Here is a 16,791-nt window from a genome sequence, read left to right as displayed (position 1 = left end):
TTTTCACAAAATACTCTAAGTTTTTACGAGAAATTGGGTTATTTTGCTCCTTAGATGAAACGAACATTTTTTTCTTAGAACTCAATTCTTTGTAAAAAAAAAAAACCTCAAATTTTTCATGCAAAAAACTCATATGTTCCTTTTTTTTACTGAAAAATTAAAATTAATTAAAAAAGGAAATTAAAAAAATAAAAAGGTTTTTCTATAAAAAATTTAAATGTTTCCTATAAAAACCTAATTAATTCTTTATAAAACCTCGTATTTTTTCCTTTTACCTGGAAAAAATAAAAGAAACTAAAAAATATAGTTTTTCTATGTAAACACTCTGGCATTTCCCTATAAAAATCCAAATTTTTTTCTATAAAATAAAAAAACTAAAATTAATTTAAAAAAATGAAAATTAAATAAAATTAAAAAGATTAAATGAGACCCAAGTGAAAACTAAAATTGAGTGATTAAAATAAATATACGATAATATTGCCTAACACTAAATTAATAATGGGGGACCAAAATGAAAATGATTTGTAATAACAGTGCCCTTTTTCAAATTCTTTTATTTTCCGTTTCCAAAATTCAAAAAAAAAAAACTTACAAAAGTTAAATAAAAACCTTTGTAGTTTACCAATTAAGAAATACTATAGTTAAATGGTAGTTAATTTTTTAACTTACGTGGCAAGCACACTTTGGTAGGAGCTGTATAGCTTCTAAGAATGACAAAGTAGAGAAACAGCCAAACCTAATGAATTATCTTACAAAAGTGTGATTTTAACACGTGTCCCTTAGCTTTGTCATAAGATGATTTGAATAGTATTTTCAATCCGAATATGAGTCTAATTATATAATAAAAGAAAATAATATAATGATGTATAAAAATTTTATCTTTTATTTTTATAAATCATATAAATATAACATAAATATTAACTTCGAAATTTACATTATATATTTATTTCATTTCCAAAATTAATGGACCTATCTAAACTAAGAGGGACATAAATAAATTTGACTTCTTATGAAATTTTAATTTTTACATAGAATTAACAATTAATCAAATTCATAAATGTAAAGTTTTTTATAGTTAGATATAAATAAGAACAAATAAAATTAAATTAAGAGAATATGCATATCCATGTGTAAAATAATATTTAATAATTCTTGTACCAAATAAGAAAACAAAGCACAACATAACCAAGTTGCGAAATCGGTCACGCTCAAGGTCTTACCAACAACCTCTACTTGTTATGTCCTAAATAGTATTTTTGTGGTGTCCCTATATCTTAATATCAATTCAATTTAATCACTACAAATTTTATTCTGATTTATTTTACCTTAAAATTCGGTCACATGTGAATCTTGTCCTATTTATATTTCATAACGATGTGTTATTTTTATATATAAATATACAATAATTATTAAATTTAAAAAAAAAATTAAAGAAAGAAAATCAAATCAATACGAGATGTTGTTGCTAACAGTGGAAACAGATATGTTATTGCTGTAAAAGTGCACAAGTGAGAGAGTTGCAGGTGCAAGTTGCAACAATGGCAGAAAAGAAAACCGTACGTTTTTATCTTCTTTTTCTTTCTCTCTCTCCACTGATTACCACGTCTGTGCTGCATCTATATAATCTCATCACATATGTTGCACCATTTCCTCATCTTTCTCTCAAAATTTTAACGCAAAACAAACTACTTCCTCTATCTCTTAAATCAGCTCTTCCGGTGATCTTAGTTTCTGTATCTTCATCCATCATGTAAGCTTTTTGTCTTATTACAATTTCTGGGTTTTGTAACCTTTTTCATGCTCTTCTATGCTCATGTTCTACTGTTTTTTTCTTTTTTTTTTTTGGGGGGGGGTGAGCAGAAAGGGGGAAGTTCTTTAACCTTGTCTAATGGCGGAAGCAAAAGGAATACAAGGCAAGGTTGATCAAATCAACTTTTTATTTGAAGACAATAAGCCAATTCGGAGTTTTCAAAGATTTTCATCAGAAAAACTTACTTCGGAACAAACCCAATTTCCCGATCCAGAACCAGAGATGAATCTCAGGCTATCGCTGGGTGGGATTTACGGTAGTGGAAATTACAGCAAACAAAACCCTTTAACTAGATCATCTTCCATAGCGGGAGAAGTGGTAAACCATAAGAGGAATTTTACGGAACAGTTGGAAAACACGTTGCCGAAGAGTTATCTTTCATTGGCAAGGTCTTGTTCATTGCCTGCACAAGTGGAAAGCAGTAAAAGGGTAGTGAATATAAAGGAATTAAGGATGATGAAGAGAGTTGAAGCGAAGAAAAGAGCTGTGGAGAAGCAGTGGAATGGCATGAAAGGGAGTGAGAAAGACAAGTTGTTAGTGGCGGGGGCGGCGCCTACTGAGTTTCCTGCTTGGCTAGCGGCTTCTACTGCTAAATCTCCTGAACTAAATAGAGCCATCGATAAGATAAAGGAAGGTTTTAGAAAATTAGAAGGTATGTTGTTCCCCTATACAAGTTGTTACCTTGATTCGGGTTTGGTTAAAAAGAAAATGAATTGGATCATTTGTTGATCTAAGGTGGAGCTGGAGCTCAATTTACGACACTAGCCATGAATTGAATGCATAATTATGTTTTTTTAATTAGTAAGAAAATCAAAGTTCAATTATAGATAATTCAACATCATTTAAGCTTTTTGATCATCATCTTTAGACATTAATAAATTCAGTGCAGGAGTAGAAGGGTGGAGTGCACCGTCATCCTCCTCTAACCCAATAAAGTCCGTACCGGAGATGCCTTCCCAAGTAACGGAATCTGAGAATCCGGCCAAGAAGCCTAAACTTTCCCGTGGTTGGATTCAAGATAAAGAGATGAAAGAAATGCCAAGCGTAACCACCACCGGAGATGGCCCCAATGGGAGGAAAATACAAGGGTTTCTTTACAAATACACCAAAGGACAGGTGTGTATAGTATGTGTTTGCCACGGAAACTTCCTTTCGCCGGAAGAATTCGTGAGGCACGCCGGTGCTAAGGATGTTACCAACCCCATGAAGCATATCAATGTTTGCTCGACCTCCTTTTCCTATTAAGATCCACACCGGATTTAGAATTGTAGAAACTGGAAAATGTTGTGAGCTCAAAAGAGTTGAAACCTCCGTAAATCGATGGTTATTTAAATCCTTTTTTGTCACCCCACTTTTAACATTGGTACAGAAAAATGTAGGAACTTTATATTTTCCAGTAAGTAGCATACCTTTCTTTCACAACTATGAAGCAAGAAATATGTGTACTGTGTAATTTAAGGGATTTTTAATAATCAACAGAAAAATAATTACCTAATCTACTCAAGCATATGGGAATCAAACAAAGCATATGTTCTCAATAGAAGATCTTTTTGTGCTTTAGGTATATTTACAAGCTTGTAATGTACCATCAGTTTTACTTGACCCATATCAACGGAACAAGGATTAAATTTCTCGATTTTATAAAATTAAAAAAAAACTCAATTACACTTTAAACTATAGCACAAAGACTGTCTAACAAGATACTTTAATGGATAGTATCGAAATTAGCTTCCATTAACATGTTTTCTTAAAATGGAGCATTGCAATAAGTTATAGAGTAACCAGCAGAGGCCAGAAAAACTTCAAATATAGACAAAGCAAGTGAAGAGTAGCCCCAAACTTCAACAGGATCCTTGTGGGTGTTTTCAAAACCGCACATATATACACAAACATATATAATATACATGTGTGTGTGTGCCTGTACCTTTTGAAGCATGTTGCACTGCTGTAAAATCCCAACAACAGGATGGGAAGCAAGTGAAAAGTAGCCCGAGACTTCAACAGGATCCTTGTGGTTGCTTTCAAAACCACACACGCATATTACAGTGGAGTAAAATCTCAAGAACAAGATGGGCAGCAAGAGAAGCAAGTGCACCATCTCTTAAAACCTGTATTTCGGTTTGGTTTTTGGGTCTGTGATTTAAGGATGTCCTGAGAGGGCTCTAGTTTAGGGGTTTCCGGGGGGTTGTCAGACGTTTCCTTATGGTTTGTGGAATGTTGTGATTGTTGGTTTTTGGTCTTTGTGCCTTTTGTCAATGAACCACTTTTGTCTGCATCTCCTGTCAATCTACATAAAAAAAAGAAAAATATAATAAATATATCAGTTACTGTTTATGATACTATTTAAGGACTTTAAACATAGTGATTTACATTGAGGTTGCTGTTGGTTTGAATGTTCGGTTAGTTTATTATTGTTGATATGCGAGGTATTATTCACTTTGACCCATCGTATCTTCTTTAAGGATGGTGTAAACACTTTGGCATGGGATGTTGATGAGTTGCTTGATTACTAAAGTTGAGAAATGAGATTAATTAAAACTTACATAGGGAAGGCAAAAGATTTGACACTAGCATCGGAATGCGTAGATAAACTACGGGAATGAGGTGATAATCCCGTAGCAACATGATCCTTTTGCTGACATTCTTTATCCTTCAGAACCTCCCTCATGGCTTCAGCCGCCGATGCAGAGGCACCAAACTCGCCTTCGCCCTTGTTGAAACTCCCATTTCTCGTGGTGATTTCAGGGGATAGTATGTTTCTTGGAAGCTCCATCAATGGACTCGAAATGTTTAAGGAATCACAGTTGAAACCAAAATCACCAGATTTAGACATCCAATTGAACTGGTCCTTGGTGAAACTTGCGTTCGTTGGGTGAATGCTGAACAATGATTCGTTTGAAGCCGTACTCCATTCAGCTGGGCTGGATGTGCTTGTCGCAGCAAACACATGGGATGGAATCCTGTCTGAATCTACCAATAGGCAGTTTTCATCTTGTGGTTGTTCATTCGCCAGTGCGGGCGAAACAGGCGTGATTGAACCATCGGTGGATTGTCTGGTTGAACTCAGTTCTTCAACAACTACTTGACCAGACATAGCGGATGGGGAAGATGAATGAGGAGGGGATCTTTTACTTTCACTAGAATGAACTGCTTGATGATGCTTATTTGGTGTATCAGTTTCAGAGAAATCAAGTGATGTCTAGTCCCATACCATCGTAAAACCCAGGAGTTGATCCTGTATATGAAATAAGAAACGAAGTAAGGCTTCAAATCTATCAAATATCTCTCATTGCGGTAAAACAACAAATGCCTTGTGCGCAAATAAGAACCCAGCAAAGATTTCCAGATAACAGGAAGTCCTACCAATGCGAAGCTATAGCTATATTGCCCGGATTCATATGTATCTAACACATATATCTATGTTAATTGCATTAATCATATCTCACACTCATTCCAATCATAAAATAGATTTGCAATATAAACAAGCGCAGGTGCTTGATTTATCAAAAAAACAAAAAAGAAAAATAAAAGTTGCTAAATTATTTGCAGATAATGAAATTCAAATACCATGATTGATTAAGCTTTGTATATCCAAAACCAGAATAGGAATCAAACAGGATACTAAATTAAATTAAATCAAATAAACAAATAGAAATTGGAAACTTACATAAAATCAACAACCTTCAAAATAATCTCAAAGAAACCTTCCAATCCATCAACGTCTTGGATTTCGTATTTGGATCAACAGATTGAGAAACAGAGAAACCGAAAACAAAGAAACAAGACAACTTTGAGACCCCCCCAAAAAAGATGAAAAACCGGACAGAAAACGAACAGACAGAGATGACCGATAATGTGGGAAGAGAATTTGGAGAGGGGGATTTGAGAGGGAAATTTTAAGGCCTGAAATTGGTATAAGGCTTAACCAACTTTCTTAACGAACTTACCCGCCATGTCTTAAAACTAACCAATTGGTCTATCTCGACTGGAACTTAGACAATGCCTTCTGATGTTCCAACCTATCTAATCTACCCTTTACTTTATTTAGTATTTAATTTAATTAAAATTATATCCATATTAATATAAAATAAATTTATTTTTAATATTTAATTAATAATAACTTCTTGAGTTTTTACCTATGTATTTTAGATGGGTGGAGTTTATGTATTTATATGATATGATTATTGTCCATATATGTGATATCATAGATAGATTCCATGCATGTCGACATGTATCTTACTCTAGGTTTAAGACGTGTTTATACTATGTGGGTTTGTCTATGTCATGGTGCGCGAACCCACATCATGCTGTCTCATAGAAGGGTGCGAGTACCTTGCACGCAAACTCATAGTGCCACCCGACCTTGAAGTGCGAACCGTGTAGAAATCGACCCGGACTCAATCAGATTATGGGTCGATAATAGTAAGTATCATTATAATTTCTTTCCCACGTAGTTCGAAGAAGAGATATAAAGTGACTCTTCTTGGAACCTAGTTTTTTATGAGACGAGAGGTAACATAAGGAGAAGCTTATTAAATACGCTTTATACCTTAACTTGCAACGTACACTTCGCCACGTGTCAAGAAGGGGTACAATTGTACGCAGCTGATTGTGCTCTTATTCTCGAATATATGAATCGTTAAAGTGCAAAAAACCCTTTTAAAAGGAAGTTACTTGAACCTTAAAAATAACATTGTTCGAGTCAGAGATTTTGGAGAAGAAACCATTGTTAAGAAGAACAGTTTTAAAGGTAATTTCCCTAAAATTTCCATCGTTCTTTCAATTTTTCCTAGTTTTATTAGAACACCATGGCTAGTACTAGTGGAAGTGGCCGTAATATTCAGAACATCTCTTCACGACGCCTTGAAGTGAGTACTTCGGTGGAGGTTAAGGCCTATGTTTGCACTACGAAGGTGGAAGAAGTGATCGTGTTTTGACTGCTCGGGGAATTCAAATATCAAACTTTGCTTAAGACTTCTTAATCCCCGAAGGATTATATCGGTTGAGCGACACCAACGACAATAGCTTTTTACTTCCATTGCACGAGATAGAGGTAGGTTTCCATTTACCCCTCCACCCCTTCTTTTGCCACATTCTTGATGAATACATGATAGATTTGGGGCAGTTATCTGGTTTTTCATGGTGGGTCGTAATGGCATACTTCATTGAATGCAGTCGACGGAAGGAAGTGCTATTGATTGTCGTTTTTTAGAATTTGTATAAAATAAATGCCTATAATCGAGGGGGTTTGGTGGGTTTATTTTATTTCTCTCCTCGCAAAGATGTTGAATCAATTATTACGAACTGGTCTTTGCCTTTTGTCTAAACCGCTGCAAGTACATACTGGTTAAATACAAGCTTAATAGAGGCTTAAACTTTCCAACTGAGTGGTCAATACCTGGTAAAGGTATATGTCTAAAGAAGTGAGAAATTATAACAGAAGTAGGTTGGGGACAGTATTATAGACTTCGCAAGGGTCGTGTACTGGATTTGGAGGAAGTGCTAACTATCAGGAGCGTGTTTCAGCACTGCCTCTTAAATTTAAGTCTTAATGGGTGGAGGCAAGTTGATGCTGATGATGGTACGGGCATCGTTAGATTACTACCTGCACAATTCGCTTGACCACGTGGAGCTACTGATAAATTGAGGCTTATACTGTTGCGGAAAAAAGCGGAACCTAAAAATTAATTTTTATAGCTTTTGTAAATTAAAGCATTGTTCATGGTTTTCAAAATCTTAAGGGAATGTAAAAAGTGGTGTGAACCCCCTTATGTTAACTGCTAGTGCTGATATTACATTATTGGTGATGCAAACATAGTTCGCAGTGTTGAAGAAAGTTAAAAAGAATCCACCAGCTTATTCAAAAAGATCGACGAATACATGGATGTGAGATCTTTTATGCAGAATGTGGGAGGCCCTCTGGTACTACTGTTGGGGAAGGGAGTGCAAACAGAAGAAAGAAGCAAAAGACTATTGCGAGAATTGCCAGCATCATACTAAGTAATGAAGATAAGGGTAGTCTAATAGGGTATTTGCTACGAACTCTGTCCTTGCGGCCCTATTCGCGGGTTTGTCTGATTGATAACACGTGACACTACCTAACTGTTTGCTAATCAGACTTCATAAAACCTATATTGTCTTTGTAGAAAGCTGAATATTCATATAAAAAATTGCGATCATCATCTTAGTTATTCTTATGATGGGACGTTCAAAAATGACATTATAGGCCATTGGATGATCTACCACAAAGAATTGTACATATTCCGTTGTGGTGTGCTCGTCATCCCTCAAGGTAACGGGTAAAGTAATGCATCCCTTCACCTCGACTGGATGGTTCTCAAAACCATACAAAAGGCTTGCCCTCTTCAAAGCTTACTCTTTCAACCTCATTTTTTGGTATGCATCCCAAGTTGACACCTCTACAGCAGTGTCACTATCAACCAAAATTCTCTTTACCTTAAACCCTACTATAGTTGCTGACACAATCATTGGATCATTTCCTTCTTCATCACACACTAAATCCTCATCCTCATCATTAAATCTCACATTACACTTCTAAGATGAGCTTTTCTATTTGTGTTAGAGGTCGTCCACTCGTCATCTGTACCAATTATCACTTGTATTGTACCTCTAACTTTTTGCTTACCCTTGTCAGCACCTCGCAGAGTCTGACCTAACTATGTAGCATATTGAGCCATAAAATCTTTAAGCTTATCATTCCTAACTACTTCCTCAATAGCATCTTTCAAAGAAGAACAATCTTCAGTCTTATGTCCTCCATCATCGTGAAAATTACACTTATCCCTCGAGTTTGACCATGACTGATTACATTGTATGGGTAGAGGACATGGCAAGATGCCTAAACTTTTAACCTAACTCAAAATATAGGCACACATAGCATTCAAGGGAGTATAGGTTTCAAATTTGCAATGAGGAACATACCTTCTTATGTGTTCAACCTAAGGTTTTTGAAATGCTTTCGACGATTCATTCTGTGAATAACCCCTCAATTGCCCCCCTCTTTGTATGCATAGACTCTGAGATTAAGGGTCTTGATGGTCGCGAACTCCCTGTCGGTTTCTCAATTGTTTATCATCCCTTTAAAAGGTACTGTGAGACACTCTCTTAATTTTTTCTGCTTTAGCGAACTTCTGAGCTCTCTCATACAAATCGGCTAAACTCTATAGCCTATTATCAGAGAATGAATATTGCACATCTTCATTCTGAACACCCATGATAAAGGCATCAATAACCCACTGATCCTCCAAATTTTGTGTGTTTAACGTTACTACATGAAAACGTTTAACACAATCTTGCAAGGATCCTCCATCATTTTGCTTTACTAACATCAAACTCATAGGAGTGCTCATTATTTTTCTATGAGCTCGAAATCTTCCCAAGAATATTTTACCAAGCTGCAAGAAGCTCTAGATGTAACACCCCTAACCCATATCCATTGCCGGAGTAGGGTTTCAGAGTATTACCGAAATTTATCGATCAAACAGGCAGAATTTTCAAACATTTCATATCATCAAAACATCATTTTAATCCAAATTATAAACATACCAAATCCAAATCAATTTTCCTAGTTCATGAGCACTTAAATATAGAATTAAATTCACATGCACATATCTAGATTTAGTTCAATTTACCATGCCATAATATGACTTCAAAAACAAACACAAGATTATATATATCAAACCAATATTAAACTTATAACCTCATTTACAATGCATCCACAAAAAAAACTATTATTTAGACACCCTAGATACATGCCGACACATTTCAAAAGGATAAACATCACCATGTTTGAGTTTTGGATTGTTGTTAGATGTCGAATTAGCGATCACAATTGAAGCACCTAATCTGCGCATAGAAAACAAAAACGTACGTTGAGTAAAACTCAGTGGTATTTCTATAATCCCAATATTTAAAGACAAAACAATATAATAGACACAATTGAATATTTAAAACCACATTTATTTATACAATAACATTAACAATTCACTATTCAAAACATAAATACATCATTTTATAACATATTCTTATTCAATTCTCATCACTTGCTATATAATAGCTTTTCACAATTTGATCCACATATCATTTGAAACAATAACAATATCCAATTCATGAATACATAATTCATGCATCTCATTCTCATGTTTCTATTCACTATCCCAGTTTCAATTCATGTACAATATCGTCCAATATCAATCATAGTACCGTTTTATTTAATTACCCCTATTAACACGAATCGGACTCGGACGGATACACGGATCCAACCAACACACCAGTTTGACACCCAGTGCCTCATTGGATAATTCGAAGTACTAAAATAACACCGAGTGTCTCATCGAATAAATCCGAAGTAGTAAATTGATACCTAGTGTCTCATCGGTTAAACCGAAGTAAATTGACACCTAGTGCCTAATCAACTCGAAGTCGAAGAAATCCCTGAACTCTTCCAATCCTATGGCATTTCATCTATATCCGACTCAGCCCGATACATTTAATAAGGTTTCAATTCACTTTCCAAATGCAACAAATATCTAATACTCAAATTTCACATTAATATTCATTTCAATTCAAATAATCAACATATTCATAATATATATATCAATCCATTCAATCAACTTTTAATTCAATTCAATGCCAGAGTGTCAAATACTCACCTCAACACTTACCATATGCATTAAATAAAAAATACAACAATTAATAACTAGTTTTGGATTATAGAAATACAAACCAGAAATTTTGAGCTATTCGATGTCGACTTTATCTTTCCTCTTTTTAGTCGAGGATTTCGATACGACGTTAGGTACGAAATTAAAACAATTAAAATTCATCAATACAACACAATTAATTTCATATTAAATATTTTAAATTTTACTCAATATTTTCCTAATTTTCAATTTAGTCCCTAAACTGAGACTAACTTTATTTCTTTACAATTAATCTTATATTTTCATACAAATTTCACTTTAAACTAAATTTAACTTCCTATTTTCACTTAAATCCATAAATTTCAAAAATTTCACAATTTAATCCCTATTACTCAAAATTTACAATTTATTCTACAATCTAATCCTTTTTCATCTCTAACTTTTAAATCTATCAATTTAATCCCTAATACTAAAATTATTCAACATTAACAACATTTAAAAACTCAATAGTTGCTAAAATTTTGACATAGGTCGGGTAGTACTTAACACCAGGATTCTAAAAATATAAAAATTACAAGAAAAAACACTAAATTGACTAACAAATTAAACTTTAAACCTTAGAAGTTCCTATGCCCTTGCGTTTCTTCTTTCTTTCTTTCTCTTTCTCTTTTCTTTCTTTCCTTTTTATTTCGTTTTGGCTTGACTTTCTTTTTTTTTATTCATTCATTTACTTATTTTGTTTTATTATGCATTAGTTTATTATTATAATATAATATATGTACTTTTTAATTAAGTAAACATACTTTATTATGATATATATTAAATTTATAAATATCTTACCTTATTCACTCTTAGTAAAGAAGAATGGCATAATTTCTTCTTTAGTCCCTTTAATTTTTTAATTTATAATTCATCTTTTACCCTTTATGCAATTTAGTCCTTATACCTAATTACTCTTAATTCATGCAAATTCACTTAACCAAAACCTAATTAACTACAGAACTAGCTTCGTAACTATTTTTAATAAATATTTACGAGTCAAATTTACATGAACAGAGTCTCGGGAATGCACTTTCCGACTCCCTTGACTATCGGGTCGTTACAATTCTCCCCCAATTAAATTTCGCCCCAAAATTTACCTGAAAATTGGTGGGGTATTGAGATCTAATTACCTCTTCTGGTTCCCAAGTTGCTTTCTCAACACTATGACTACGCCACAACACTTTTACTAACAGAACTCGTTTATTACGCAATTCTTTTACTTCTCGTGCTAAAATCTCAACTGGTTCTTCTTTATATGACAAATTAGGTTGAATCTCAATATCTTCTGTCGAAGTAAATGAGATGGATCCGTTCGATATCTTCTAAGCATTGAAACATGAAAAACATAATGTATTTTCTGTAATTTCGTAGGCAAAGCTAAACGATACACAACTGGTCTAACTATTTTTGTGATCTCATACGGTCCAATAAAACGAGGACTCAGTTTCCCTTTTCGGCCAAATCTTAAAATTTTCTTCCAAGGCAAAACTTTAAGAAATACTTTATTGCCAACAAAATATTCAATATCTCGACGTTTCAAATCTGCATATGATTTCTGTCTATCGAAAGCTGTATTCAATCTATCTTGAATTTTCTTAACAATGTCTTCCGTTTCTTGAATTAATTCCAGCCCGATCATTCTTCTTTCACTCAATTCCATCTAACAAATAGGTGATCAACATCTATGTCCGTATAAGGCTTCATACAGAGCCATTTGAATACTTGATTGAAAATTATTATTGTATACAAATTCGGCCAAAGGTAAGTAACGCTCCCAAACTTATTCAAAATCAATAACACAAGTACAAAGCATGTCTTCCAAAATCTGAATAACACGCTCAGATTGCCCATCAGTCTGTGGGTGAAAAGCTATGCTAAAATTAAGTCGCGTACGAAGAGATTCGTGCAACTGTTTCCAAAATCTCGAAGTGAACCATGGATCTCGATCAGAGATTATTGACATAGGGACACCGTGCAATCTCACTATTTCTTGAATATAAACTTTAGCAAGGTTTTAAAGTGTCCAATTAGTCCTGACCGCTATAAAATAAGCTGATTTCGTAAGTCGATCAACAATCATCCAAATAGCTTTTTTCTTACTTGCCGATAAAGGTATCCCCGTTACAAAATCTATCGTGATACAATCCCATTTCCATTCAGGAATATAAATAAGTTGAAGTAATCCGGTGGGAACCTGATGTTCTGCCTCGCTGACAAGTTAAACATTTAGCCACATACTCGACTATATCTTTTTTCATTCCTGACCACCAGTAAGATTCTCGCAGATCGCGATACATTTTCGTTCTTCCAGGATGCAAAGAAAAATGACTATTATGAGCTTTGCAAAGTATCAACTCTTTTAATTCAGAAACATCCAGAACGCAGATTCAGTTATGAAATCTCAAGCAACCACAATTATCAATGCTGAAATTTTCTAATATACCATTCTGAACCATTTCTCTTTTCTTCGCCAACTTGTCATCTTCTAATTGCGCTGACTTGATCCAATTAAACATCACCGGTTTGATTTTTAGTTCAGCCAATAGACTTTCATCGTCATTGATATTGAGCTAAGCAAACATTGCTCGTAATTCAATTGTTGTCTTTCTACTCAACGCATCAGCTACAACATTAGCTTTACCAGGGTGGTAATCAATAACACAATCAAAATCTTTCAGAAGCTCTACCCAACGACACTATCTCAAATTCAACTCCTTTTGAGATAGAAGGTATTTGAGACTCTTATGATCGGTATATATATAACATTTTTCGTCGCACAGATAGTGTCTCCAAAGCTTTAAAGCAAAAACTACACCAGCTAACTCTAAATCATGTGTCTGATAATTACGTTCATGCATTTTTAGCTGACGAGATGCGTAAGAAATCATTTTCCCATCTTGTATCAAAACACAACCAAGACTGCTCAAGGAAACATCATTATAAACGAAAAAATCTTTTCTCCATTCTGGTAAAGTCAAAACCGGTGCTTCAATCAACATCTGCTTCAATTTTTCAAAACTTTCTTGACACTGGTCGTCCTAGACGAATTGAACATTCTTATATAACAACTTTGTCATCGGCAAAGTTATCTTCGAAAATCCATTTACAAATATTGGGTAATAACCTACTCATCCAAGAAAACTATGAACCTTTAACACATTCCTCAGTGCTTTCCACTAAACAATTGCCTTGATCTTTTTCGGATCAACTCTAATTCTATTTCCTGAGATAACATGACCCAAAAATACAACATCTGGTAACTAGAATTCACACTTACTAAGCTTTCTGTATTACTGTTTCTCCCGTAACACTTGTAAAACAATTTTGAGGTGTTGTTCATGCTCGGATTCGGATTTCAAATAGACCAAAATATCATCAATAAAAACTACTACAAATTGATCCAAAAACAGTTAGAAAATATGATTCATGAGATCTATAAGTGCTGCCAGAGCATTTTTCAATTCAAAAGGCATCACTAAAAATTCGTAATGACCATACCGTAATCGAAATGTCGTCTTCGGTACATCACTTTCTTTCACTTTCAACTGATAGTTATTCAATCTTAAATTAATCTTTGAAAAGATAGAAGCTTATTTTAGTTGATCGAATAAGTCATCAATACGAGGTAGAGGGTATCGATTCTTAATCGTCAACTTATTCAATTACCGATAGTCTATACAAAGACGCATTGAATTGTCTTTCTTTTTGACAAAAAGTACTGGAGCTCCCCAAGGCGATATGCTAGAACGTATAAAACCACGATTCAATAAGTCTTGCAATTGTACTTTTAATTCTTTCAACTCTGTAGGTAACATAAGATAGGGGGCATTGACACCGGAGTCGTGTCAGGAAATACTTCAATTGCAAACTCAACCTCTTGATTTGGTGGTAATCTCGATAATTCCGTAAGAAACACATCAGAGAATTCACAAATAGTTCAAATTTTACTACATTGACTATCAACAGAATTCGAATTGATAACATAGGCTAGAAAAGCTTCACAACCTTGATGAAGAAGTTTATTACCTCGATTTGCTAAAATAATACGAGTTGAACCACTTGTTCGAGTACCATTCACCTCAATCTTATCACCGCATTCACTCTGAACAACAAACTTCTTTTTACAGCAATCCAGAATCACCCCGTGCTCTGTAAGCCAATTTATTCTCAAAATCATATCAAAATCATCAAACAACATTATTAATAAATCAATAGGGATGGTCATATTCTGTATCATTAACGGACATCTCCTACACACCTGATCCATTAACACAGATTGTCCCAATGGACTAGACACCACTATCGATACTCTAGACGTCTCAGATTTCAAACTTCCCAACCCAACCAATTTAGTATTAACATATGAATACGAAGATCCCGAATCTATCAAAGTATAAACATGTTCTGAATGTAATAAAGATATACCTGTCACAACATTATTAGTATCACCATCTTTATGATTCCGCACAACATAAGCTCGAGCTGGAGCCCTGGCCTCTAATTTTTAAGTAACAGCATCATTTCCCTTTTTAGCACCACCTCTCAAAAATGAACCACTTTGACTTGACCCGCGACCTTTAGAAGCAAGCATAAATCTCTGAGAAGTAACAGGTGTAGCATTTTCATTCTTCGAACAATCTCTAATAAAATGTTATGTAAATCCACAGCGAAAACAGCCTCGAGTTTATTTCCAGCATTCATCACGGTGCTTTTCCCGCAATGGTCACAATTCAGAATTTCAGTATCTCGAGATGGACCTCGTACATTACCCGTAGACATTGTCGGTTGTCTATCACGATTTCTATCAGTTCTATCTGATTTTAAATTTGATCTCCAGCTACCACAAAATTCTTTTGATCTTTTCGGTGGTGAATTTGAACTAGCAGCTCCAGGACGCTTTCCAACAGTATGAATATTCTCAGTCTTTTTATCAAAACCCAGAACTTATTCTACCATTCTTGCCTGTTTTACTAAATCTGCAAACTCATCCCGTAACCCACGCAGAAATCGCTTGCAACTATCAATTTCACCTTGTTTCAACATTAAAAACTCTTGTCTTCAATCTTCGATATATAGCTCTCCCCCATATTTCTTTTGAAATTCCTTTTGAAAGAATTCCCAATTAGCCTGATCTGCCTATACATAGCGTGTCACTGATTGCCATCAGGTATATATTTCTCCTTCCAGTAGAGAAATAACACATATTACACTTTCACGGGGGTTGCATTCAAGTTATTGCAAGATTCTCTTAATAGATTCAATCCAAACTTCAGCTGCGGAAGGATCAACTCCTTTCAAACCCAAAAATTCAGTTGCACCATACTGACGCAGTTCTTTAATCAGAGCACGACGAACAGTAGGGGTAGATGAAAAGCATCGATAATAGCTCTAAGTAACTATGAATCATCTCTTTCTTCAAGATTACCTCGCTCAACGTTAGGTTGTTGAGTACTAACTGGATTAACACTTGGTGTTGCCGATTCAGTTTCATCTAACTCATTAGAGACATCATCTCCGGTATACATCTCCTGACCAATATCATTATTATAATCATCTGGAAATTTCAACTATAAAACAAAAACAAATATATATCAGTATCTGATACGACCATGCCCCGGGCACACTTTTGGATCAGCTCCCTAAGCATTGTTTGCAAATCCATGCGAGCTGAATTAGTTCAATTTCATTTCGTTAAGCTCCGTTTAGCTCGTTTCCAGCTCACTCGAGCTCAAGTCAACTCACTCAAGCTCAATTCAGCTCAATCTTAACCCAATGAGCTTATTTTTAGCTTTCTTTAGCTTGCATTTATTTTGCTGAAATAAACCATTTAATTTGTCATTAGTTAAATTAGTTGTTTATCTTAAGTTAGTTAATTTGTTAAAATCTGGACAAATAATTAATTAAGTGTTTTAATTATATCTAAATTAAATACTTAATAAATTATGATGTTTTAAATATGTCTAAAATTGTTAATATGTATGGCCAAATTTAATGTGCAAATTATTGAGTTCATATGCTGCTAATTTAATGTGTTTGAAATGCATTTAACTTGCTGATTTAATTTGCTGCAGGTTCATGAACGGATTGGTGCAATGTATGGGAGTGTGCATGCACAATTGAGGTTCAATGGATGGCATTTAAAGGAGCACATGCATTTGGGACGTTCATGCAAGAGGGAGTTGCTGAAAGTTCATGTATTTGAAGATTCATGGATCATATTTATGGGGGAAAATACATGGGACGTTTCATGCATGATTCATGCATTTTCAAGATGAC

At 34.5% G+C, this 16,791-nt stretch overlaps 2 protein-coding genes across 3 annotated transcripts; one reads left to right on the top strand and one right to left on the bottom strand.

Moving 5' to 3' along the window:
* Nucleotides 1-1,392: 1,392 nt before the first annotated feature.
* On the top strand, nt 1,393-3,156 carry LOC107946548 (ninja-family protein AFP3). Its single transcript, XM_016880936.2, has 4 exons — nt 1,393-1,556; nt 1,711-1,750; nt 1,861-2,462; nt 2,700-3,156. The coding sequence occupies exons 3-4, from the start codon at nt 1,889-1,891 to the stop codon at nt 3,053-3,055; spliced, it is 930 nt and encodes a 309-aa protein (XP_016736425.1). The 5' UTR covers nt 1,393-1,556; nt 1,711-1,750; nt 1,861-1,888; the 3' UTR covers nt 3,056-3,156.
* Nucleotides 3,157-3,499: 343 nt separating this feature from the next.
* Nucleotides 3,500-5,810, bottom strand: LOC107946549 (uncharacterized). 2 transcript variants are annotated; one of them, XM_041107148.1, is made up of 4 exons: nt 5,569-5,810; nt 5,478-5,514; nt 4,354-5,045; nt 3,500-4,097 (listed from the first exon to the last, which is right to left on the bottom strand). In XM_041107148.1, the coding sequence occupies exons 3-4, from the start codon at nt 4,902-4,904 to the stop codon at nt 3,869-3,871; spliced, it is 780 nt and encodes a 259-aa protein (XP_040963082.1). In that variant the 5' UTR covers nt 4,905-5,045; nt 5,478-5,514; nt 5,569-5,810; the 3' UTR covers nt 3,500-3,868. The 2 variants fall into 2 exon arrangements, with proteins under 2 accessions (XP_040963082.1, XP_040963081.1); XM_041107147.1 differs by having other exon boundaries at nt 5,492-5,810.
* Between the last annotated feature and the right edge of the window lie 10,981 nt (nt 5,811-16,791).

Source organism: Gossypium hirsutum, chromosome D12 (genome assembly GCF_007990345.1).
Source record: "Gossypium hirsutum isolate 1008001.06 chromosome D12, Gossypium_hirsutum_v2.1, whole genome shotgun sequence".
Taxonomy (NCBI): domain Eukaryota; kingdom Viridiplantae; phylum Streptophyta; class Magnoliopsida; order Malvales; family Malvaceae; genus Gossypium; species Gossypium hirsutum.
Note: the sequence above shows the minus strand (reverse complement) of the source record. Positions and strands in the feature narration are given on the sequence as shown.

Bases quoted from the DNA above. Each gene is read 5' to 3' on its own strand.
- LOC107946549 (XM_041107147.1), bottom strand. From the start codon at position 4,904: ATGTCTGGTCAAGTAGTTGTTGAAGAACTGAGTTCAACCAGACAATCC. The intron at 4,098-4,353 runs GTAAGTTTTAAT...TTTTTTATGTAG, and splicing joins AAATCTTTTGCCTTCCCTAT to ATTGACAGGAGATGCAGACA.
- LOC107946548 (XM_016880936.2), top strand. From the start codon at position 1,889: ATGGCGGAAGCAAAAGGAATACAAGGCAAGGTTGATCAAATCAACTTT. The intron at 2,463-2,699 runs GTATGTTGTTCC...AATTCAGTGCAG, and splicing joins AGGTTTTAGAAAATTAGAAG to GAGTAGAAGGGTGGAGTGCA.